Source organism: Dryas octopetala, chromosome 2 (genome assembly GCF_963921425.1).
Source record: "Dryas octopetala chromosome 2, drDryOcto1.1, whole genome shotgun sequence".
In the NCBI taxonomy this organism is placed as follows: domain Eukaryota; kingdom Viridiplantae; phylum Streptophyta; class Magnoliopsida; order Rosales; family Rosaceae; genus Dryas; species Dryas octopetala.
The window spans coordinates 11,363,652-11,388,749 of NC_141367.1; the positions used below are offsets into that span (position 1 = coordinate 11,363,652).

The 25,098-nt window shown below is 36.6% G+C and overlaps 2 protein-coding genes and 2 pseudogenes across 3 annotated transcripts; all 4 read left to right on the forward strand.

Annotated features, from left to right (window-relative positions):
• The window catches only part of LOC147293082 (putative disease resistance protein RGA1), a 33,214-nt pseudogene extending 17,257 nt beyond the window's left edge, over positions 1–15,957 (forward strand).
• Positions 3,354–6,918, forward strand: LOC147293084 (uncharacterized; annotated as a pseudogene).
• Positions 7,910–8,864, forward strand: LOC147293085 (uncharacterized). Its single transcript, XM_086234510.1, has 4 exons — positions 7,910–7,972; positions 8,077–8,178; positions 8,257–8,337; positions 8,427–8,864. The coding sequence occupies exons 1-4, from the start codon at positions 7,910–7,912 to the stop codon at positions 8,862–8,864; spliced, it is 684 nt and encodes a 227-aa protein (XP_086090636.1).
• Positions 15,958–18,122: 2,165 nt separating the features above from the next.
• LOC147293086 (bifunctional riboflavin kinase/FMN phosphatase-like) lies at positions 18,123–22,170 on the forward strand. Of its 2 annotated transcripts, XM_086232259.1 has the most exons (10): positions 18,123–18,384; positions 18,893–19,027; positions 19,123–19,309; positions 20,004–20,073; positions 20,180–20,245; positions 20,682–20,836; positions 20,933–21,028; positions 21,324–21,475; positions 21,552–21,635; positions 21,730–22,170. In XM_086232259.1, exons 3-10 carry the CDS (start codon positions 19,165–19,167, stop codon positions 21,856–21,858), a joined length of 897 nt encoding a protein of 298 aa, XP_086088385.1. In that variant the 5' UTR covers positions 18,123–18,384; positions 18,893–19,027; positions 19,123–19,164; the 3' UTR covers positions 21,859–22,170. The 2 variants fall into 2 exon arrangements, with proteins under 2 accessions (XP_086088385.1, XP_086088384.1); XM_086232258.1 differs by lacking the exons at positions 18,123–18,384; positions 18,893–19,027 and adding an exon at positions 19,739–19,869 and having other exon boundaries at positions 19,163–19,309.
• The last annotated feature ends 2,928 nt before the right edge of the window (positions 22,171–25,098 follow it).

Here is a 25,098-nt window from a genome sequence, read left to right on the forward strand (position 1 = left end):
GAAATGATGTTTGAGTATAAACGAATAAAATGAACGGCTCCGATCGTTGAAATTACAGTATAGTCTTCACAATTCTTGAATCGACAAAGTTTCAATGAAAAAACTATAGAATTATACTCTTCAAGTGTATTTGTATGTAGTAGATCACTTTTGTATTGTGTTTTTAACGATCCGAACCGATCATTCCTTAGTGCCCCACTCAAAGATCATCCATGCAAAAAATTATCTCAATTGGAGATGTAGAAGTTAGGTTTAGCATTTAGGATGTATGAACGATCTTGATTCTTATAATAATAATCAAACGGGTTGATGAATTCCGATTGAGCCGATTTTTTCCAGGGTTGATCTTTGAGTATGAACATATATGATGAATGGCTCTGATTGTGATAATCACGTTGTGGTCTTCACAATTATTGAAGCTACAAGGTTTTAACGAAAGAGTTAATATAATTTTATTCTTCAAGTGCAAAAACCGTTCATGTATATATACAACCTCATATGTCGATCGTGTTTTCAATGATCCGAACTGTTCATTTATTAGTTTCTCACTCAAATATTAATCTTGCAGAAAATTAGGTCAATTGGAGATGTAAATATTTGGTATCAGAGCTCGAATGTAGGAATGATTGTTTTGTAATAATGGTTTGGGCAAGGAACTTCACATTTCGTCGCCCAAAGTGGTTTTGGGCGACGAATTGTGAAGTTCCTCGCCCAAGATAACTTTGGGCGACGAAATTTGTAGTTCCTCGCCCAAAGTAAGAATACTTTTTTGTTTACAATTTTATATATGTAATAGCATACGATACGATTGTATTTCCAAAGATCATAACCATTCATTTTTTAATTCCCCACTCAAGGATCATCCATGCAAAAAATTAGCTCAATTGAAGATGTAGAAGTTAGGTAACGGTGGTTGAACTTATGAACGATTGTAAATTTTCTAATACGAATCGAAGTATGAGATGAATTCCGATTTAGCTGATTTTTTGCAGGGATGATCTTCCAGTATAAACGAATAGAATGAACGGTTCCGATCGTTGAAATCACATTGTAGTCTTCACAAATTGTTGAATCGCCAAAATTTCTACCCAAAAGTTAATATAATTATACTCTTCAAGTGTATTTGTATGTAGAAGATCACTTTTGTATTGTGTTTTTAACGATCCGAACCGATCATTCCTTAGTGCCCCACTCAAAGATCATCCATGCAAAAAATTAACTCAATTGGTGATGTAGAAGTTAGGTTTAGCATTTAGGATGTATGAACGATCTTGATTCTTATAATAATAATCGAACGGGTAGATGAACTCCGATTGAGCCGATTTTTTCCAGGGTTGATCTTTGAGTATGAACATATATGATGAACGACTATGATTGTTGTAATGACGTTATTGTCTTCACAATTATTGAATCGACAAGGTTTGCACGAAATAGTTAATAGAATTTTATTATTAAAGTGTAAAATCCACTGATTTATATGTAGAACCTTATATGTCGATTGTGTTTTTAACGATCTGAACCGTTTATTTATTAGTTTGTCACTTAAAGATCATTCCTCTAAAATATTAGGTCAATTGGAGATCTAGAAGTTTGGTATTGGAGCTCGAACGTATGAACGATCATGATTCATAAAAAAATTCAACTTTGGGCGACGAAATGTAGCTTTGGGCGACGAACGGTGCGTCGCCCAAAGTCTGAAATTATGGCGGGATAAAACGGTGCCCTAAAGTCAACGACTTTGGGCGACGAACTTGATTCCGTCGCCCCAAGTATCCTTGGGCGACGAACTTGTTAATTCCTCGCCTAAAGTTACTTTGGGCGATGAATTCATGTTCGTCGCCCAAAGTCTTTAAGTTTAACCCATTTCTGGGTTCACTTCAGTCACTCTCTCTCATTCACTCCCTCGCCCTCGCAGCGCGCAGTCCCTCCTCCTTCCCTCAGCTCTCACTCCCTCTCAGCGCGCCGGCCACTCCCTCCTCCTCCCTCCTCCTCCTCCCTCCTTCCCCGAAACCCAAAACCCCCCCTCATCGGCAACCCACCCCCCCCCCCCCCGAAAACCCACCCCCCTATCGAAACCCACCCCCCTCCCCTGAAAATCCACCCTCGCCGAAACCTACCCCCCACCCGAATACCCACCCCCGCCGAAACCCACCCCCCACCCGAAACCCACCCTCCCCCGAAAACCCACCCCCACCGAAACCCATCCCCCCCCAGCCGAAACCAGCTCACCCAAAACCCCCCCCCCCCCCCCCACACAGGTATTTTGTTTTTTTTTTTTTTGAATTTATGGTATTTTCTGTTTTTTATGTTTTCTAATATTGTGGATTTTGTACTTTTTGTGGATTTTGCATAAATTGGTTGTGAAATTTCTGATTTTAGTGGTAATTAGTTAATGTTGTGGGTTTTTTTAATTTAGTGGTTTGGTTGTGAAATCTGAATTTAGATTGATGTTGGGCTCATATTTGACAATGATTTATTTTTTTGGTAAAGGAAGGATAGTGTTGCATTTGTTGTGAAGGATAATTGCATTTTTGGTGAGGTATGTGTTTAATCTATCTTTTAGTTAAGTTTTTGTATGATTTAGTATTTAATGTTTCATATATAATTGTATTAAATTTTTGAGTGAATTAGTTTGTATGTTAAAATTAATTATAAAATTGATTAATTAATTTGTATGTTTTTATATGCTAAAATTTAATAGTTTGTTTGTATGCTTATATGTATATTGTTAGATTAATTATAGTTTAGTTTGTATGTTACATTTAGTTTAGTTGTAATTGCAAAATTTCCGATGACGTAGTCCAGCACTCCTCGAGTACTGGGTGAGGTCATGTGGCACGAAGCGCTTGTGCGAAGTTATCAATCGATAACTTTGTACATTTAACTAGTCGTGCGAAGTTATCAGTAGATAACTTTGTACACTAAATTTAAATTCACCTTAGACCCGTTCGAGAGTCTATTGGACGCGCGCATGGGCGCTGGGCGTGACTGCGCTCCAATATGATTCTTGAATTGTCCAAATTACCCATGGACAGTTTGGGAGTGCACAATTATGTGTTGTGGTTAGCGGTTCATGTAATGTGGTTTTGATCTGAGAAAATTTTGGCAACATCTCCTTATGTGTTCTTCGAGTGCATACTAGATATTTGTTTTAAATATCTACGTCGTGCACTTGGAGAACCATAGGGAGATGCTGCCGAAATTTTCCCAGATCGAAACTACGTCGTGTGAGCCAACAACCACGGCACATATGTGCATTCTCGAATGGGATAGAGCCCTTACCGGAGGCATAAGGAGACGAAGAATGGTGACGCATCGTTTTCTAATTGTCGTGTAATATGGAAACAGGCATCATGGACCGACAGTGGATACGTAATACGAATCGTGTTAGTGATGAATATTTGTATGGGATCGAGTCATTTATCCAAGTTGCACAGGAACATGTCAATGCTCAGAATAATATAACGTGTCCGTGCCGGAATTGTAACAACTCTTTATGGAAGACAGTGCGTGAAGTCAAAATTCATTTGGTGAAATATGGGATGTTACACAACTATACGACATGGTATTATCATGGTGAACCGAGAGTTTATGCTTCGACTTCCTCGGAGACCCGAACAATTCTGCAGCCTACTGAATCTGTTGCTGATGATAATGACCAAGTGATGGGCATAATAAACGATGCTTATCCATATGCATCGCTAGATCACGAAGTTAGTCAGGATGATACAGAGAGCGATAATATGGATCAAGATGATGGGTTGCCCGAAGTCCAAAGAGAAGAGTTTGATAAGTACGAGAGATTGTTGAAACAAGCTCAGCGGGAATTGTACTCTGGTTGTGAAGAGTTCTCAGTGCTAACTGCTGTTGTGGAGTTAATGCATTGGAAAGTACTTAATCAACATTCGAATCGAAGTTATGATCAGTTGATGGGGATTTTGAAACGAATGCTTCCAAAGAACAATCATATACCTGAAACCCATTATCTTGCGAATAAGGTGTTGAAAGATCTCGGTTTGGGATATGAAAAGATTCATGCATGCAAGAATGATTGTGTATTGTTTTACAAAGAACACCAAGGGAAGGATAAATGCCCTGTGTGCAATGAACCGAGATATAAGAACAAGTCTGTAGAGAGAAAGAAACAGATTCCGCAAAAGGTGTTGCGTTATTTCCCACTTAAGCCAAGGTTGCAACGATTGTACATGTCGACACATACTGCAAGTGACATGAGGTGGCACAAAGATAAGCGGGTTGAGGATGATGTGATGAGACATCCTGCAGACGGAAGCGCATGGAAAGAATTTGACAAGATATATCCGGATTTTGCAGCAGATCCACGAAATGTCAGATTAGGACTTGCTACTGATGGATTTAATCCATTCGGAAATATGAGCACATCTCACGGCACTTGGCCAGTGGTCGTGGTTCCTTATAATTTGCCTCCCTGGAAATGCATGAAAAAAGAATTCACAATTATGACGCTATTAATTCTAGGACCGCAATCCCCTGGTAAGGAGATCGATGTATATTTGCGGCCGTTGATTGATGAGCTGAAAGAATTGTGGCAAAATGGTGTGCCGACATATGATAAGTCCATCGAAACAATGTTTTCCTTGCGTGCGGCAGTCATGTGGACAATAAATGATTTCCCAGCTTATGGGAATTTATCAGGCTGGAGCACCAAGGGTTATATGGCATGTCCTACTTGTAATAAAGATATAACTTCCGCTTGGCACAGTGGTAAAGTATGTTATATGGGCCACCGAAGATGGTTGCCGGGGGATCATAAATGGCGTCACAGTAAGGAGGCCTTTGACGGAAAAAGGAGATGGGCGTGAAACCTAAAGAATTATCTGGTGATGACATCTTGAGGCAGTTGAATAACTTAGAATTTAGCCGGATTGGTAAACATCCCTCTAACAAAGAACGAAATATGCCAAGATCACCTGCACATCTAAATTGGACAAACAAGTCGATATTCTTCGAGTTGGAGTATTGGTCCAAGTTGAAAATCAGGCACAATCTCGATGTAATGCTTATTGAGAAGAACGTGTGCGAAAGTTTGGTGGGGACAATTTTGGGCATTGAGGGAAAATCAAAGGACACAATTAAGGCTCGACAAGATTTGCAAGAAATGGGCATCAGGAAACATTTGTGGTTAACGAAGAAAGGTGATAAAATGATAAAGAAACATCCATTTTATACCATGAAGCCTGTGGATAAGAAAGAATTTTTAAAGTTTCTTGCATCGGTCAAATTTCCAGATGGATACGCGGCCAATATCTCTCGAAATGTGAAAATCGACTCTGGAAAAATTTTGGGCTTGAAAAGTCATAATTGTCATGTTTTATTGCAACGTCTGCTTCCGGTGGGTATTCGAAAGTTTTTGCCCGAAGATGTGGTTGAACCGATTGTTGGGTTGTCGAGGTTCTTTCAGCATATCTGCGCTAAGACGTTGCGCGTGTCGGACATGTCAAAATTGAAAGATGAGATTGTGTACATCCTATGAAAATTTGAACAAATATTTCCACCGGCCTTTTTTGATATAATGATTCATTTAATGATACATTTACCGCAAGAGGCAATTCTTGCTGGGCCGGTCAGTTATCGGTGGATGTACCCAATAGAAAGGTAACAATTCCTAAACTATTTCATTACTATTCTCCAAGTTCAGCTCTATGTTACTCATAAAAGTTTTCTCACTATGTAATTACATTTGCAGAATGTTGGGTAATTACAAAAGGTACGTCCGAAACCGGGCACGCCCCGAAGGCTCCATAGCAGAGGCATACATTGCAAATGAATCCATCACGTACTGTGCAATGTATCTCAGCAGTGTTGAGACGTCATTCAATCGCCCCCAACGCAACGACGACGGTGGTGAAAAAAATGAGACATTTTCTGTCTTTTCTCAAATTACACGACCATTTGGCGAAGCCCCTAAATCAGCTGTTGAATTCTCGAAACACGATATGGAGGTGGCTCATTGGTTCATACTCAACAATTGCGAAGAAGTTGACTCTTTACGCATTAAGCATGAGGAACTAATGAAGCGCGACTATCCAAGATGGGACATGGAACGTGTACAGAAAAAGCATCGGGAATTGTTTCCTAAATGGTTTAAGGAACATGTAAGTGATTACTGACAATAATGATCAGTTCGTTCATGTGTTTGTAAATTTTTTGTAATATATTAATTCCATTGTCTTTTACCAGATGGAAAAGCTGACTGATGATAATTCGCCGTTATACAAGGAGTTAATGAGTTTGGCGAGTGGTATTCAATGGGTTGAAACGTTTTCCGGATGTAATGTGAATGGAGTCAAGTTTTTAACTGTAGAACGAGATGCCATCTTGAGCACTCAAAATAGCAGGGTTTGTGTAGAGAACTTAGAGACTGGCACGGTTGATTTCTACGGCAAGCTGACGAGTGTACATCAAGTCTTGTACTCGCATCGCTTTCAAGTTGTGTTATTTAAGTGTCATTGGTTTAATACAGACCCGAATAGGAACAACAGTATTAAACTTGATTACGACTTAATATCTGTGAATACAAACACTCGATGGTATGAGAATGATCCATTTATTCTTGCCACAATGGCAAAATTAGTATGTTATCTGGATGACCCTAAGGCGGGTGTGGGTTGGAAAGTAGCTCAGATGATTCAGAATCGAAATATATGGGATATTCCGGAAAAAGAAAATCAGGATGACGTGGCCTATCAAGAGGATTCATCTTCGACCATACCCAATCCATACAACAATGATGTTATCATACAACAAGTCGAGATACATGACGTTCCTCCAATTGAGATCGATGCCTTATCAATTGATCTTGGGCCACTTCCCCGAATTGATGTTAATGATTTCATCGATGATGATGAAGATGATGAAGATGAAGATGAAGATGAAGATGAAGATGAAGATGAAGATGATGATGAATATGAAGATGATGATGTTGATGGTATCGATGATGATGATGATGAAATGAGTATTTCTAGTGGTGATTCAGATTAGTAATTGATAATGGTGATTCATATTAGTAAGTGATAATGATGATTCAGATTAGTAAGTTATTACTTTAGTTTTCTTTTTTACTAACATAAATATTTATTGAATTGTGCAGATGAGTTTGATCTCGAACAGGGGTGGATCTCGGAGGTCCAGTTCACCATCCATGTCCGCCCCTGCAGCCCAGCCCGCCCCTGCAGTACAGCCCGACCTCATAGCCCAGGGCGAATCGACCCCGGCGATACCCCCAGATCTCTCATCTAGTACTAGGTCTGCGATTCAGTCTGCACGGAGGGTCCGACGTGGTCACCGTTATGGTGCAAAACTCTCTTACTTATCAGAGAGTTTTGCACATCACTTGTGTTTATGTTTAATTTTATTTAGATGTTATAAGATTACTGTGAAATTAATATGTTATATTTGCTTTTCTAGGTACCAAAACCACGAGGGGGATAAGTAGAGGGTTGAAGGCGTCGCGAATCACTCGCACAACGAACGAGATGATTCGAATCGTTCTTGAGCAAGATCACCTACGACCGAGCAAGGAGGTCCATAGTACTTTCGCTTCCTTTGTCGGATCGATTATCCGTGGTGAATGCCCCATGCTTTTCCCCAGTTGGGAAAAGGTTGATGACGCCATCAAGAGGAGCATTATGGGCTCCATTTCTGTGAGTATATTTCGATTAATATAAAATGATTAATTTGATAATTTCTAACAATTTGATAATTGCATTTTTTTCAGGTAAACTATGACATTCGGATGGAGGATCCGGATGTAGCTAGGTATATGGAGAAGTTATTGAGAAAAGTTTACACACAATGGAAGCACGAGCTGCACAGAGAATATAACGTGTTTGGATCGGCAGCTGAGGCATTGGCCAGCCCTCCTCTGGAGATGGCAGCTCGGCTTGATCAGTGGCAGTGGTTGTGCACTCATTTTCAGAGTCCGGAATTTTTGGTATGTTATATCATTTTAGGACTTCAAAATTATTTTTTCTTATGTTATTCCTTTATTGTGTATGCACTAATATGTGCATTTACAATTTGCTTAATATTTAACAGAGGAAGTCGAATGTCAATCTTCAGAACCGGAAAGCGCCCGCAAGGATTGATCATCATGGTGGTTCCATGCCCTTCTCATACCGGGTGGAGTCTTATCGTCAGGTGCGCTATTATTTAATTTAATATACATATATTCCTTAGTATTGTTTGAGTTTTTGTCAACATTACATTCTTTTTCAGGCTGGTTCGCAATTTCCGGAGGTCGACAACTACGGGGATGTTTATGCCCGACCCGACAACGACAAGGGCAAGGCGAAGCACGTTAGTTTTTTATATTTTAGTTTTATTTCACAAATTTAAATATTTGTATTTGATTTCCTAATTCCTAACTTGTGTATAATATTTTGAAGGCTGAGATGCTCGCCAAGAAGGCGAGTTATTTGGAGGAGGTGGCTAGCCAGTACCCTCCGGACACTCCGTTGGAGTCGATCTCAGTCCCCGATCGCGATGCCGGTCTTCGTATTATGACAGAGACACTGGGTGTTAGGCGTGGTAGGGAGATACGCGGAATGGGAGCGGGTCGGGTTCGTGATCTCAGCGCCGGGTCTTCATCTCAGCCATCTGCAGAATTAGTCAACCTGACCACTGAAGTACAGCTGTTGAAGGGTCAACTAGAAGAATCGAGAGCGGCATATGCGGAGCAGACGAGTAAGGTGCAGCAGATGCAGCAGATGTTTGGCCAGTTGGCCAGGATTGTACTTGGGTTTGTGCTGCCGCCCAACATTGACCAGTGCATGCCAGACTCCTCCACCGGTGTCGATGATGCTACTGACCTAGGGGGCCATTAGTTATTTGTATGTATGTATTAATTAAATTGTTTATACTTTGTATGAATATTTTGGATATATAAATTTATTAATTTTGTTTTATATAGTTTTTGAATAAAGATTTTTTTAAAAAATATTAAATTCATATATATAATTTAAATAAATTTTTTTTTTAAATCAAATATATTTAGGCCCAAAGAAAGTTTAGGCGATGAATTACCTTGTTCCTCGCCCGAAATATGGTTGGGCGACGGACAAATTTAGTCGCCCAAACCATCTTTGGGCGACGAAATTTGTCCGTCGCCTAAACATGCTTTGGGCGACGAATTGTATGTATTAGGAGACGAAAAAAATCCGTTGCCCCAGGTGTCTTTGGGCGACGAAATTTACGAGTTCGTCGCCCAAACTCTTGGGCGTCACCTTTTGGGCGTCCAAACGCTCGACGAACCCATTTCGTCGCCCAAATGTTTGGGCGACGAAACTCTACTTTGGGCGACAAATTTCGTTCCTCTCCCAAACCCTTTTTTCTTGTAGTGATCTCATCAATCAGATTCTACATTGTTTGTTCATAATTGCATTGTGGTCAAAGACAATTGGGAGTTTCTAAAAACAGATGTAAACAGGCACATTATACAACAGTTTTTCGATCAAAAGCGTGGTCAGTGCGCTTGACTTACAATGGTTCAATATCATAAACTATTGTCTAATTCTTAAGCATACCACACAAATCTTAGAAAGCCATTGTGCTAAGTGCCTTCATACAATAGTTTCTAACCCAAAATCGATGTACCAAATAAGTATATACAACGGTTATATGGTTAATATTCAATTTTCTTAATGCATGAATACAACGGTTTCATATAAAACACCATAGTTTGAAAAACCTATAGACATGGCAATACACATATTATTCAATAGATCAAACAACGGTTTTTAACAATAAACCGTTGTTTTAATGACTATTTCACCTCGTGTTTCTACCTAAAATAGTTGTAAAACCAATTCTTTACTTAACATAACCATTGTTTAACATATATATACACATCGGTTATTAAATATAAACCGATGTTTAAATTGGCACTCAACAACGGTATCCTCCAAATCATTGATTTTAAAGGTTGTATATACAGCGGTGGTACATCTATAACCGTTTTGTAGGTGCACCAGGACAACGGATTTTATCTGTTGTCTATTGGGGTATGAATAGACATCGATCGATTAGGCGACGGTAAATTAGAAACTCACACAACGGTGAAAATCCGTCGTCTGATTGCTATTTTGTAGTAGTGACAATACTAAGAAGATCTTTGGCAAACCTTAGAGCTTGTTGTATTAGCTAGTGAAGGGAAAAAGAAGATTAGAGAAGATGTTGTGGATTAATTAGAATTGTTGGGTGCGTGGGATTTAAATCTGTGGATGAATTGATACTTTCAAAGTTAAAATTGAAATTAAACCTCTTTGGTTTATTTTTTCTTTTCCAATATGAATTTTGAAAGTTGTTGGTGGGCAATATGTGGCACAATCACCATTGTCATCCTATCAAGCTGCAAAGAAAAAGATTTAAGGAGTCCAAAGTTGTAAATTGGTGGTTGTGTAACGTGTGTGGTTGTTGGGAAAGTGAGAAATTAAGGATATATATAAATGGGTTTTATTATTTTCAAATTTAACAAATTTGAATACTATAATTGACATGGATTTCCATGTCATTGAGGCAAATTAAGAAAGATTTATTGAGGCATCCTAGCACTTCCCCAGTATAGATTACTGATTATCACTTATGCATGACTATAAGTTTTAATTTTCATAATTATTCTATTTTAAACACTTGCATGACTCTCACAAAGTTTGGAAAAAAAAAAAGCCCGAATGGGTAAAATGGAGATCACTACTGCACTTAGCATAGATCACAAAGAATGTTGATATATATATATATATATATATATAGTCAACATTGAGTATTAAACTACTATTTTCTCTTTGTTACTATTGCTAAGATATGTAAACCTATTCATTATTAAAATATAAATTCTCATTCATGTACCAATAGGTTTTGGGAAGCTTGTTGCATTCTAAAACTACTTCAAATGAATGGCTATCGATTAAAGAAAGTACAATATGGGACTTACCAGAACAAGAGAAGAGAATCATGTCTGTTTTGAAGTTGAGTTTTGATAATTTGAATACACCATATTTGAAACAGTGTTTTGCATATTGTTCAATGTACATCAAGGATTTCAAAATGGAAAGAGAGAACTTGATCCAACTTTGGATGGCTCAGGGATTACTCCACCCTCCTCCTGAAAAAAGCAACCAAGAGATGGAAGATATAGGCAATAAATATTTTAATATTCTACTGGAAAACTCCTTATTTCAAGATGCTACAAAAGATGAGTTTGACAATATTACTATTTGCAACTTGCAAGATGCATGATCTTGTGCATGATCTTGCCGAAGAAGTATCCAAATATGATAGCTTGACGCCTGACATCAATAAGAATGATAATACACTTGAGATTCGACATGTTGCACGAATTTCTACTTCAACACTAGAAATAATGCAAAACATTAGTGTTAGAAGATTGCGCTCACTGTTTTTGAATGATGAAAAGATCCCTAATAGCATCTTCCCAAGGTTTAGAGCTTTGCATGTCTTAAATTTATATAAGGCAGATATGAAGGTGTTGCCAATTTCAATTGGTGAACTGAGACACTTGAGGTACCTGGATGTTTCCGGAACAAGAATCAAAGCACTCCCCAAATCAATTGGTCCTCTTTTTTTTTTTTTTTTTTCCTTTCTTCAGCACTTGACTAAACCTTATGACTAACAGGTTTGGACCAAACAGACGGTGAATGAAACACCAAACTACCACAATTAGGCCGATGAGTACTGTCCCATTTGTTGGTGGCATATCACACAGAACAAAGACCCCTGTTCCTGGAGTATATACCTCCACCAACGTTACCAAGTCGTATTTGATGGACTGTCGTGTACCCACCTATTATTGTTTATGAAATTCCTAGGTTTTTTTTTTTTTTTTCCCAAGTGGCTTCTATTATTGTTTATGTGAAAACAATTTTAAAAAAGACACTTGTTTATCCTTACTATCATTTTATTCATGATTCATTCAATTCTCTCCTCTAGCTCACAGCTCACTTTTGTTTTATTAGTATTGACCAAACATCTTGTTTAATTAGTTTACCCAAGAGAAAGACCTTTGGGATATTAAATTGGTGACTGAAACCATTTATCTTTGATTACCCATTATATATATATATACACACACACACACGCTATGTATGAACCTGTTATGTGTTCGTCTTGTGTATTTTTCTTTAACTAAAACTAATTTTGTTGTAGGAATTTTGCCGGGTTCATCCTTTTATGTTGAGGTCGGTTCCCTGCTACAGAACAATTTAAAGTAGTGTCTGAAGCATTTATAAAAAGAATTAAACTTGTTTATCCTTAATTGTACTTTTTTATTTTCATCAGCATTGACCAAATTAACATCTTTCTTAAATCAGGAATTCCTAAGACAGATGATTGAAGCTATGAGATGCGTCAATAAATTTCCACAGTTGTCTAGAAAAAGAACAAACTACATTAGTCGGATATTCATGGTCTACAACTTTCAAGAGAAAGATGTGCCTTGGGGAGTGTCCCAGTTACACAAATTAATTTCATTCTAGTTAAGTACAACAAATTCCTCATAGCTCCAACTTTCACATTGCAGAAATGTAAGTTTTTGAACCACCACCTCCTATTCTCTTCCGTTCCTCTGTCATTAGATTCAATCAGGTCTTCAATGTATTGTACTCTACTCTATCTTTTCTCTATTTACTTATTATATATCTTGTTCTCCCAATGGAAGAACAACTCATGTCCAATAGGTGCAAACTGAGTCACAGGAATTTCATTTACCTTAAACAATATCAGAGGTAGTTTTTTTTTTTTCCTCAAATCAATTATTCATGATTTGTTCAATTTTGCTTTGTCCCATTTTACCTTAAACACTGATGCTCATGACAGGAATTTCATTCCCTCTATAAAACAGTTCAAAGCAGTGTGCAATTGTTGTTGTGAAAACGTTTTTTGAAGCATTTTAAAAAGAAATTTGTTATCCTTATCTTTCCTATTTTCAGCAGTTGACCAAAAATTTTTTATTTTATTTACCACAGCTGGATATATTCATGCTTTTCATCTTCAAGATAAAGATGCGCGTAGGGGACCAGTTGTGCAAGAATTTTTTTCATCCTAATCTATTTCATGCCATGCAGAACATTTCATTGTAGCACTCCACTGGACAATAAACAGTAAGTAAAACCAGATCAATTGCATCTAAACCAGATCAATTGCATCTAATCAAGGATATTGAGATTGAAATCAAACTACACATAATGACCCCATTGATTTATCTTTGGTTTAATAAAAATTCTGGATAAGTTTTTCTTTTAGGAAAAATAAAAAAAATAAAAAAATTCTATTCTGGATAAGATTTGCACTTGTAAACTATTTCTTTTTTGTACACCCTATTCTGTATTAGCTAGTTGGTTGAGACTTCAAAACAATTTATTGTGTGTCACTGGTGCTCCTGAAATCATTTAATATATCTACTAATCTTTATGTTTCATTAAGAAGCATGTTTGATATCTACATGAATTAAACATTATTAGTTATATATATAGGATTGTCATGCATGATGTTATATGATCCAATAGATCCATAGAAACTTCAAGTTGTTTTGGCCAAGACGTTGATTGCATTCCCAAGTGTTTGTGAATAGCAAACCCAAAGATCTCCCAGGGTTTCAAATTCTCACATACACTGTATCTCATATTCATTTAAAAGGTATACTCATAAAAATGAGTGTATAAAACATGAGAATGTATCTCATACACATTCAAGCATTCTTGTAGTCTGTAACACCCAAGTTAGATGCAAACACCAAAAGCCATGCCCCATTATTATCTCTTAGAACACCCCAAACTTCAATAAGCCCTTCTTGCAGCCATTAATTGACCCAATCATTTGCAGGAGGAACCAATAAGGGGTTACAACGTCCCCAGAAGTAGCACTAAATTACTCACTAGTATACATTCCAATAGATTCGATCAGGTGTAGACGTGCGAACATGTAAACGTACCACCAAGTGCTTGGCGCTGCTTTCTCTGTCGAGTATTGAGGGTATATCCCTCCTAAAATATAGAATGAACTTGGTGGAGACGTAATGCAAAATTTTGCATTACTGAACACTCGGCGTCAGGTGCGCACTTGAATGAGACTGTACATTCTAATATTAACGAATATTTCAATAATAGAGACTCGTTAGGGGGGGTGATCAAACTAACGGCACAATAAACTTGTAAGTTTTTTGTAACATTGAGTACTAATTTAAAAGATTTTAGTGGGTAATTTTAAATCCCCTAACCAACCTAAAAGTTTTCCTATACCCCCACTCATCTTGAAATTCTCTCAAAACTTCCTAAAACTTATAATACCTTTTTTACCCTTTTGACATGCTCTGATGCGCACGCTGACGCACTCTGACGTGTGCGCTGACGTGCGCTGAAGTAGATCAGTGAAACTGAACTTCGTAAATTCAGTTACACTAAAAAATTATAATTTTACATTATTATTAACTAGAATAAAAAAATAATTACACCATTATTTTCTACCAAAAAAAAAATAATAATTACACCTTTACTTGACAAAAAATAACAATTATATCAATTCAGTGTTTCACAAGAGACTAAATTCAATTTCAGTGAATTCAGTAGTGCATTCATTAAATTCAAATTCAGTTCACTGAATGCACTGAAATTGAATTCAGTGAAATTGAATTTAGTGAAACTGAAACCCTAGACAACGTCGTCCGATCACTTCACGTGCGACTAGTGCACGACAGCCGCTACTGCCTTGATATATTTCTACCTGCAAATTTGATTCATCATATTTCAGTCCCTGAATTTTGGCCGCTATTTATAGCGTGAGGTGCTGCGTGCGGTGTTTCATACATGCTGTACCATACCCCACACAGTGTTTAGATAGAACATTTCCAGAGACACAAAGGCTTCGAGTAATTGGTAATATAATCTAAATTGAGCCCAATACTAGTAATAATAGAATAATTCTGAGAGTACTCAAACAACCAATGGGAAAAAAATTAGAAAAGGCAAATGAGCCAATTTCAATTCCACCAACAAAGATCATAGGAGATGATTAATACTAGTAATAATAGAATAATTCTGAGAGTACTCAAACAACCAATGGGCAAAAATTAGAAAAGGCAAATGAGCTAGTTTCAATTCCACCAACAAAGATCATAGGAGATGATTTTACATCTCTTGGAACAAGAATCGGACAGCTTCCTCTCCACCTCCAGCAAAAAAAATTTCGAGACTTTTTAGAAGCAACAACCACATTGCAACTAGAATTACAAAAAACACTATACCAGTCCATCACAGATCCAAACCCAGGCATGCTATTATCACATAGATATTTCCACCTTATTTTTGTATAAAACCCGTATCTTGTGATTGCAGCACATCAACACTCCTTACATCAGCATAGCATTGACTCGCCTCAACTTACAAGACTATGAGCCTTGGCATTTTAGTTACAAATACAAAGGGAAGCAAGAACTAGTTCAAGTTACACCTAAGCTACTACTTGATTTTGGTTACCTCAGTGAGATATATAATTCAAATGTTGATAATCTTAAAAAGTATTAAGGTATTAATCTAAGAAAAAAGGGAAAATTGGACCGGCCTGTAAATGGCTCTTTAATTAAATTTAGAAAAATTTTCAGGACATCACACCAGGGCCCATGATCAACCAAATAGAGCAAGCACCCATAGATTGCATTATGCCCATGGATTTTCCAAGCATTATATATGCCTTTTATGGTTCCCCTATTGGCAGGTTTGTACCTACAATAATAGAGCAAGCCAAGACAACCCATCACGAATACCTCCAAGGTCAAGACCATCATCCAATAATTGTTCCCGCCTTTTGGGAGACCAACAAGATAAAAGACTTTTTCAGATGAGAGTGAGAGTAGTAAGGGCACTTTTACTTACCCATAATCGGAAATGGCATAAATTGGAATTGGAGTGAGGATGAATCAGAGTGAGCATGAATCGGAGTAAGGAGTAATCGAAGTGAGCAGGAATCAGAGAGAGGATGAATCGGAGTGAGCAGAAATCAGAGTAAGACATTCCTATTAACGTGTTTACTAACTGTCAGAAATCAGAATAAGAAACAACAAGATTTTCATACACATGTTTACTTATTTGTAGGAATCGGAATCAAAACCAATTTGATTACTAAAATGCCCTTATACAAAATTAAATATGTTTTATGATACTCACAATTTTTAAAATGCCTAAAAATAAAGTTTACCTCAAATATTTTGCCGAAAAAAAAAATTATTTTTCATGCTCTACTTTTATTTATGGTGAAGAAAACAAATTAAAATTATCTTAAATTTATTTTTCATACTTTTATTTATGGTGAATAAAAAAAATGGAGAGCAAATAATATTGTTTGGAGAAAGGCATAAGCAGAGAAAAGCTGTAAAAAAAATGTACCAAGTGAACTGGGTACATGAATGGTGGGATTTAGTAGTATTAGACCTTTATTAGCCAAAAGTGTACAAAGGTTCATAAAAGTCTATTAGACCCTTATTAGTCAAAAACTCTATTGTTTATGCTCATTTGATTTATTTCATTATTGGGCTAAACACTTATGATTCTTGTGAATTGGAGTTGGCTTAGTTGGCCGAGAACAAAAGCTCCCCCATGCACACTCAGGTTCGAACCTCCCCCTCCCTTGTAATTAAAAAAAAAAAAAAAAAAAAACTTATGATGCTTAAATATGTATGTGTGTGTGTGTGTGTCTATGTGTGTTGTGCTTGTGTATATTATTTATTTCTTAAGTAACATGTTACAATTTTTTTTAATTAATCAACAGTAATTCATGAGATTTGAACTCAGAATCTTATCTCGACAAATGACAAATTGGGTATCACCCACTAAATCAGATGGTCATTGACAAATAACATATGTCGATTGATTATTGAGAAATACTTAGCGATATGATCTATCAAGTTCATAGGCAAATGTTTCGATTTGTCATGCATTTTTCTTTTTTATTTGGAGAGAAGGGATCCGAACTTTTTTTTTACCATTAAAGGGATCTGAACTTAAACCATCTCCATTGTAATGCGCTATTCTTTTATAAATTACAACATGTTGTTTATCAGAAAAATAAGAGAAAAAGTGAGAGTGGTAATTGCAAAGTAGTGGGGTTTTAACTACTTGTTTTTTTGTTTTTATAATTATTTGTTGAGGAAATTACCAATTTGGTCTACTTATTGTTCACTTTGTCATGGTTTGGTCGAAGATTTTTTTTTTTTCCGCCATTTTGATTAATGAACTATCTAACGTTCGCCATTTTGGTTCATTCTATTAAAATGTCATAAACATACGTTAAATAGAGGGGCAAAATGGTCCATTCCATCCCTTGTTTTTTCAATTTTTTTTTCTTAATTTTGACCCAACATTTAACCTATCAAATCTCAACCAAATTCAACAATCTTATACTAGTTTTGAAGAAGTTATGAATCTCCTCTTTACAACCATATAAAAAGCATTCAAAACAAAGCTATAAAACTCGAGATAAATGATCACTAAGTAAGCTACCCGAAATTGCTATTTTCTATAAAATTTCAAAATTTTTGAATTTTCTTTTAACTTCAATTTCCTTCGAATTTAATACCTTAAATCAATTTCTTAGACTACTAGAAACTTGTTTAAAGTCACCCAATCTATCACCCAACTTTAAATCAATTTAGAAATCAAAATTTTAATTAAGAACATAAAACTCCAAAACTAACATATTGACAAGTACACCTAAAAAGAAGAGAAATGCATCTTTATGGGTTATAGTAATCAAACTAAACGCTATAGCTCTACACCTCTTAAATCCTATACTAAGGTTGAGGAATGGAACCCCATTGATGTGATGACCCGACCCGAGTTTAATTTGTATTTAAGTTATTATTTAATTTTACGACTTTATTTAAGTCAATTAAAGTAGTTTTGGAGTTTAATTGGGAGAAATTAAATGACAAACTTTTGATACAAAATTTTTAAACGGTTAAATAGATTTTGAACTCACGAACGCTTAGGCCAAAACGGATCGCTAATTCGAGTTGTGCATGAAAAATTACATACAGCTAAAGTTAAGGACATAATGGGAATTTTTAGAAAAGCTGGGAATTAAATCCAGCATTCTCTCTCCTCTCTCCCGCAAAGCCCAGCCCGCACACACGCACACAACCCAGCCTAAAACCCCCCTCCGGCCAGTTTCCCGGCGACCCAAGACCACCGGCGCACTCCCCTAGCCGGGCCGACCCCGCAGTCCACTCCCCTTGGCCGGCAAGCCACCACAGCGACGGGAATCACGCCTGAAAGCCAGCCCACCGCCAGCCTTTCTCGCCGGATTCCGGCAAATTCCGGCCTCTGATTACCCCGATTTTTGGTAGGTTTTTCTCCTCTCTTCATGGGCTTTCATTCCCCCATAAATTTATTGGTTTAATTTGAGTGTTTGAGTAAATTGAATTTCGGGGTTTTGGAACCCAATTCGGGTCCCCTTGGAATTTCGGATTTTGGGGATGTTTTTGAGGTATTTTTGGACAATTTCCACCCTTATGAACCTCCAATTGTTGATTAGAATTGGAAATTTCAAGAAGTTTTGAGAATTGGCGATTCCATTATGTTCCATATGAAACATATATGGCATATATATATATGTGTGTGTGTGTGTGTGTGTGTGTGTGTGAACACAATTGCCCATTTAATTCAATTGGTATGCTTTAACATAGAGTATTGTTGAAATGAGTTGTGGGATGTTTGGTTCAATATAAGACGGTTAGAGAAAGTCACATACTGATATTAATAATTGGTTGATCAGTATTTGACTGTGACATTTGGATAAGTTTTTATCATACTCAGTCGTTGAATTGAAAAAATCCGTGTCTTTGTTTCAGATATATTCCATTGATCGGAGTGTAATTCCTAACTGTGAGATTTATGCATGGTTGTGAAGATGTCAATCACAGAGCCTTTAAAGAAATTAGTGTCATGTGTTATCCTTGATTTGGATGGTACACTACTTAACACAGGTCAGCTTGTACTCTGGGTAGCATTTTCTTATAAGTAGCTATTTTCTTTCTACCAGTGTTAGTGACTCCTTTTTCTTATTCTTATTTAATCACAGATGGCATTGTAAATGATGTTTTAAGAGTTTATTTGGGCAAGTATGGAAAGTAATGGGATGTGCGGGAAGTTCAAAAAATCGTTGGAAAAACACCACTGGAAGCTGCAACTTCTGTTGCAGAAGATTATGGGCTATCTTGCACAACGAGTGAATTACTTTCAGAGATTACCCCAATGTTCTCCCATCAGTAATTAACTACTACATTACTTATATGTCTATAAATATATATCAATCAGAATTTGTTCACTTCTCTTTTTAGCAGTTTCTTGAAATGGGTTTTTTTCCTTCTTTTCTTGATTCCAATCTGAAAAGAAACCCTGACATTGCAGTGAAAAGAATTTCAGTAGTGTTAGAACCACTCTACCAGACCATGTAATCATGGTCAATATATCAAAAAATTATGTCAAATGTGTTACTTAAAGACCATTTATATAAGTGGACATTTAGGTGTGTGTGTGTGTACATATTTATACTTGACTAAATGGAACTACATCACACGTTTTTTAGCATACTAACAAATAATAATAATCAGCTCAAATTATTCACTCACTTTTATGTGTTCAGGCCTTACTTTTATGGCATACTGTTGATTGGCTTTTGAAAATTGTCACTCTAGGTGGTGCAACATCAAAGCACTCCCAAGTGCCAATCGGTTAATTAAACATTTGAGTGGTCCTAGAGTGCCATTGGTATTGGCTTCAAACTCTCCAAGGGAAAACATAGAAACCAAAATTTCTTTTCATCAGGGTATACTTCTTCAGAAACAATTTGCTCATTTGTCTTAGATGGAGCCTTGCATACTATGGACATGCATTGAGGATGTTATGATTTGTTTTATCATACTAAGCAATTACTTATTTTCTTGTTATTTTTATATGTAGGCTGGAAGGAATCCTTCTTTGTCATCATTGGTTGTGACGAAATAGGATCAGGGAAGCCATCTTCTGAAATGTGAGATGCAACAACATGTTGTTTGATCTTAACTTCTTTGAGTATTTCCTATTAAAGATTAAATATTCATGTTCTGAAACTCGAAATATATGGTTTTACATTGTAGATTCCTTGAAGCTGCTAAAAGGCTAAACATTGAACCTTCCAGCTGCCTTGTCATTGAAGATTCTCTGTAAGTAACCTATCAAGAGCAAAAGCTGTTAGAGAAACATTTTCCGTTTGAGTGCCGTAGTTTTTGTTTATTTTCTTTACGTAACCTTGGTTAATTTAAAACTTCAATACAAGAATGAATCTATAACTTGAATGAAAACCTTGGGTTCTGCTTTTTTGTTCTATTTTATATGCAGCCCTTCCTCAGACAAGTTATATGCAAATTAACTTTCATAAGGATTGGCATTTTTTGTATTGGAATATAAATTATATTATTAAGATTATTAATTTCAGTTTAGATGGCAAATAACTACAAACAGATATTGATGTGCTCTTCTTCATGGGCATTTTTACCATGGATTTGAAAACTGGATCTGTAGCGACCCAATGCCTCCACTGGAAGTAAATTAAATTAATTGAATTTCTTCATTGAACATTTCTGTATTGGGTTTTGTTAGACCAGGTGTTACAGCTGGTAAGGCTGCTGGAATGGAGGTGGTTGCTGTACCCTCCCTCCCAAAGCAATCCCATCTTTATACTTCAGCAGATGAGTTGATCAACTCTCTTCTTGATTTGAGACCTGAAAAGTGGGGCCTTCCTCCTTTCGAAGATTGTAAACGCCAGGATCCTTCTCTTTGTTTCAATCATGTATGACTGATTTCTCTCTGCATAATCCATTTTCACTAGTACCATTGATTTGTTGTTGCAGGGATAAAAAATACTTTACCAATACAACCATGGCACATTGGTGGTCCTGTCATTAAAGGATTTGGTCGGGGCTCAAAAGTACTTGGGATCCCTACAGGTTTGTCTGAATAAAGCTATTCACTTAGATCCTTTATCGAACTCTCTATGTCTTTGGATGAAACAGTGATAACCGATGTTCTTAGTTTGAGATAATATATACAAGTCATTTAGCTTTATTTCATACGCAGCTAATACTGTGCATGCTCCTGATGTCCTTAGGTTAGGTCCCACTTTGCTTGACTGAGCTTGAGATTATTTATTTGTTGCTTATGATTAGTTGTTTCTCTTCCTGTTATGCTTGATAAATTGTTTCATTTTGTTATCCTAACAAGTGGACTACATCTTTTCTCCAGCTAATTTATCCACCGAACAATATGCACCTCTCCTTTCAGAACATCCCTCGGGTGTATATTTTGGTTGGGCTGGATTATCAAACCGAGGTGTCTTTAAAATGGTCATGAGTATTGGTTGGAATCCTTATTTCAACAACACCGAAAAGACTATAGTGAGTCTTTCAAGACACATAAGGTAGCCTTTGCAAGTATTTTTCTTTTTTTTGCTAAGTTTAGTTTCTAATGCAGGAGCCATGGCTGCTTCATGACTTTGTTGAGGATTTCTATGGGGAGGAATTGCATCTTATTATAGTTGGCTACATACGGCCTGAGGTATGGTTAAAATTGATCAATCTCGTCTGTGAAATATCCATTGCTCCTCGTCCTGTTAGTTCCAGTTTTGCTAATGTTTGTGTGTGGAAAACAGGCCAATTTCCCATCACTGGAGAGCCTGATAGCAAAGATTCATGAGGACAGAAGAATTGCAGAAGAAGCTCTTGATCTTCCAATGTACTCAAAATTCAAGGATGACCCATATCTTAAAAGTTCTACATAAGGATGTCTCAGGAATTTCCTGAAGTCTACTTTTTCTACCTCACTGGCTACAACAGTAATTGAAGTTGTTGTACACTCATTATTGTGACAGTAATAATCTTTCATTTTGAAGAGACTCTATGCCAGTCTCATGAACGTAATGGGTGTAATACAGTGCCTTGAACCACATATTCATTTTGTTGTATTATAAATATGAGTCATGTCATAATGGTCATACTCAGACATACACATCTCAGTTACATTCCACAAGTTAGATTTTGCTTGTGTTAGAATGCTACCAGACTTGGCACTAGAATACTTGTAACCTTTTCTTTCCGAATTATTTGTTGTAGATTGCATATTATTGTAAAAATGCTTCTTCTCCCATTACCACGCTGCCTCTTACAATCTCACTCACAAGTTCTTCCATGGTACGGATAGGGTATAATATACAAATAGATCCAATGGTGAAAGATTTATACCTAATAAACAAAATGGTGAAAGATTTATACCTAATAAACAAAAGAGTGCATCTATCAAAACTTAAGAATCAAAGACGTGTTAAACGAGCATGCCTTAATTTAGGACTTAGGAGACCCATATATCCTATAGAGTTGTTTGCGGGTAAAGAGGGCTTGTATGAAAGTGCTTTTATAAGACAAATGATGGCCACTCAACACTAAATGGCCCACACAAAGATTGACAAGTACTTGACTTATTGTTTAATAAGCCGAGCGTTCAACGTCTTTTATTTTCTTTTAAAAAACAACATTGAAAATGTTTGACAGTTTACAGCCTTAGAAACTATTGGATAATTTCAATCCTCAAAACGTATAAAATTTATACTTACGCAAATGTCTTTTGTCTTTTTGTTTCATATACTGTATATGTGAAACAAAATGAATAACCAATCACAAAACATAAAAGGACAATCATTTTGAATTACATCCACCCTAATTTGTTAGTTAATGTTTGTCAAGCATTGAAACTGTTTGGTCCTATACAAAATAAAAACCAAAAAAACAAAAAAAACATGCAGAGCTCTCCCCAAGGAGGCTGAGCACTCGGTCGTGTCAAACACGACCACTAATTTTATAACGTGGATAAATCCAACATCTTAAAATAATAGATGGACCTTTTTTTTGGCCAAGAATAGATGGACCTTTTTATTTTGATAAAAATAGATGGAGGATGAGCTAGATGAGCTAATCAATCATTTATTGTCCTGTATATTACTAACTATTACTAAACCATTCTAAATGCCCAGTTGAAAGGGTTGTAAAGTTGCCTCTGAACTTGAGTTTGCTCGATCAAAACCCCCTCCTCGAAAAACAAAAACTATCATGAATTAGAAAAATTATTGTAGGTGAACATAACATCGTCGGTGTTACCAATCCATGTGTTATAATATGGGTGGACCACGATTTTTAAATTTAAAATTTAGAATTTTAGATATTAATAATTATAACATGTTATAATTCTAATAGATTGATGAATCTAGAAAAGAACTGATATTACAGAATCAGTGGACTTCCTTTTTCCTTTGCAAGTAAAACATTTCATTGGCATGAGACTGTAATATATATATAATTAACTTTCATCTTTTCATCTACAATTGCAAGTGAAGATTCTTTTACCTGATTTCTGCAATAATATGGGTGCACAACAGTCCATCAAATACGACTTGGTAACGTTGGTGAAGGTATATACTCCAGGAACAGGGGTCTGTGTTCTGTGTGATGTACCATCAACAAATAATGTACCATATAGTTCCACTGTTGCCCTTTTACTTCTCCCCATTGAAAACAAGACCATTTTAATTTGTAATTGGCAAAGTCTCAGTTTGATAAAGTGAGTAAATGGTTCAATCATGTTTAAAACCCGGATTTTGGCCAAAAAAAAAAAAAAAGGTTTAAAACCTGGATTATGAAAACACCACTGACTAATACAGAAAGGCCAAATTCACCCTACCAACAGTAGTATACAAACAGTTAGAGAACTGATTGATTCACTAATATTAGAAAGAAATTTAAATATCTTTTAATAAAAAGGAATCCGTTATTCCTTAATTACTTTTTGCACTATCAAAACACCAGGGAGATTTAAGAAGAGAAATATTCCACTACTTGATGCTCATATTTGTTGAACTGTTGAAGTCACTCAACCCAAAACTTGAACATTCTATAACAAACTCTCTACCGCTGGCAGCACACATCAGAGTGCTTTCACAGCTCAAAATAGTCAAACTACACAAATATCTACCAGTTAGCAAGGCTCCATCTGAAAACAGCCAATGAAAAAGGCAGGTTGATGTCTTTCCAACTGTCAGAGACATTATCTCTTGTACCTTTCAAGAATGGCGGGATGTGTCTTTAGAGTACTATTTTGTTGACGACATTGGCTTGTAGAGAAATCAAACCAATCTGGTGATAACACGTGTCCTTTGTGACAAGCTTTTCTTGAGAATGTGCGATATGTCACCTTGGATGTGCACATAGTGGGTGTAGCCTTCTTCTGTGCAACCCATACAGGTGGAAGGAATCCCCACCGAGGGTATAGTGTGGTCAACCATAGGTGATTAGTAAGGGGCACTGTCGAGCATCAGTGAGGGTTCCGAGCACTGGCCAATGTCGGGACCCCAAGCATTGGTCGGGAGTCCAACCTTGAGTTAGAAGTCCGAGCATAAACAGAGTCCAAGTAGAATTCGGGACTTTGAGCATGGACTAGTAGTCTGAGCATAAGTTGGGTCGACTCTGAGCATAGAGTAGGAGTTTGACTATAAATTGGGGATTTAAGCATAAGGTAAGGACTCCTAGCTTTTGTCAGAAGTCATAGCATCAGTCTAGACTCTGACCATGAGTCGGGAGTTTGAGCATGAGTTAAGGCTTTGAGCTCCTATCGACAGTGGCATTAGCAAAAAATTAATCATAATGGGGACATGATAAGAATATAAAATTTTCTTCTTCCCACTATAATCCAATAGAAAATTTTTTAACTGTTGTATCTACTTATTTTAGCTTCTTGATGATAAATGTTGTGAGAGCCAACTACAATTAATAAAAAGATATTTGCAATTTTGTGCCATCTTCATTTATTTAGCAAACATAAAATAAGTATTCAAATAAGAAACGAATTAAACTAATCCAAAGAAACAAACACAATAAACCAACAGCCAAAAGCACACACATAAACTAAAGTAACACACTATATATATTCAAATAAGAAACCCATCTTCTAATGTTCATAAAAAATAAGGTCTAAT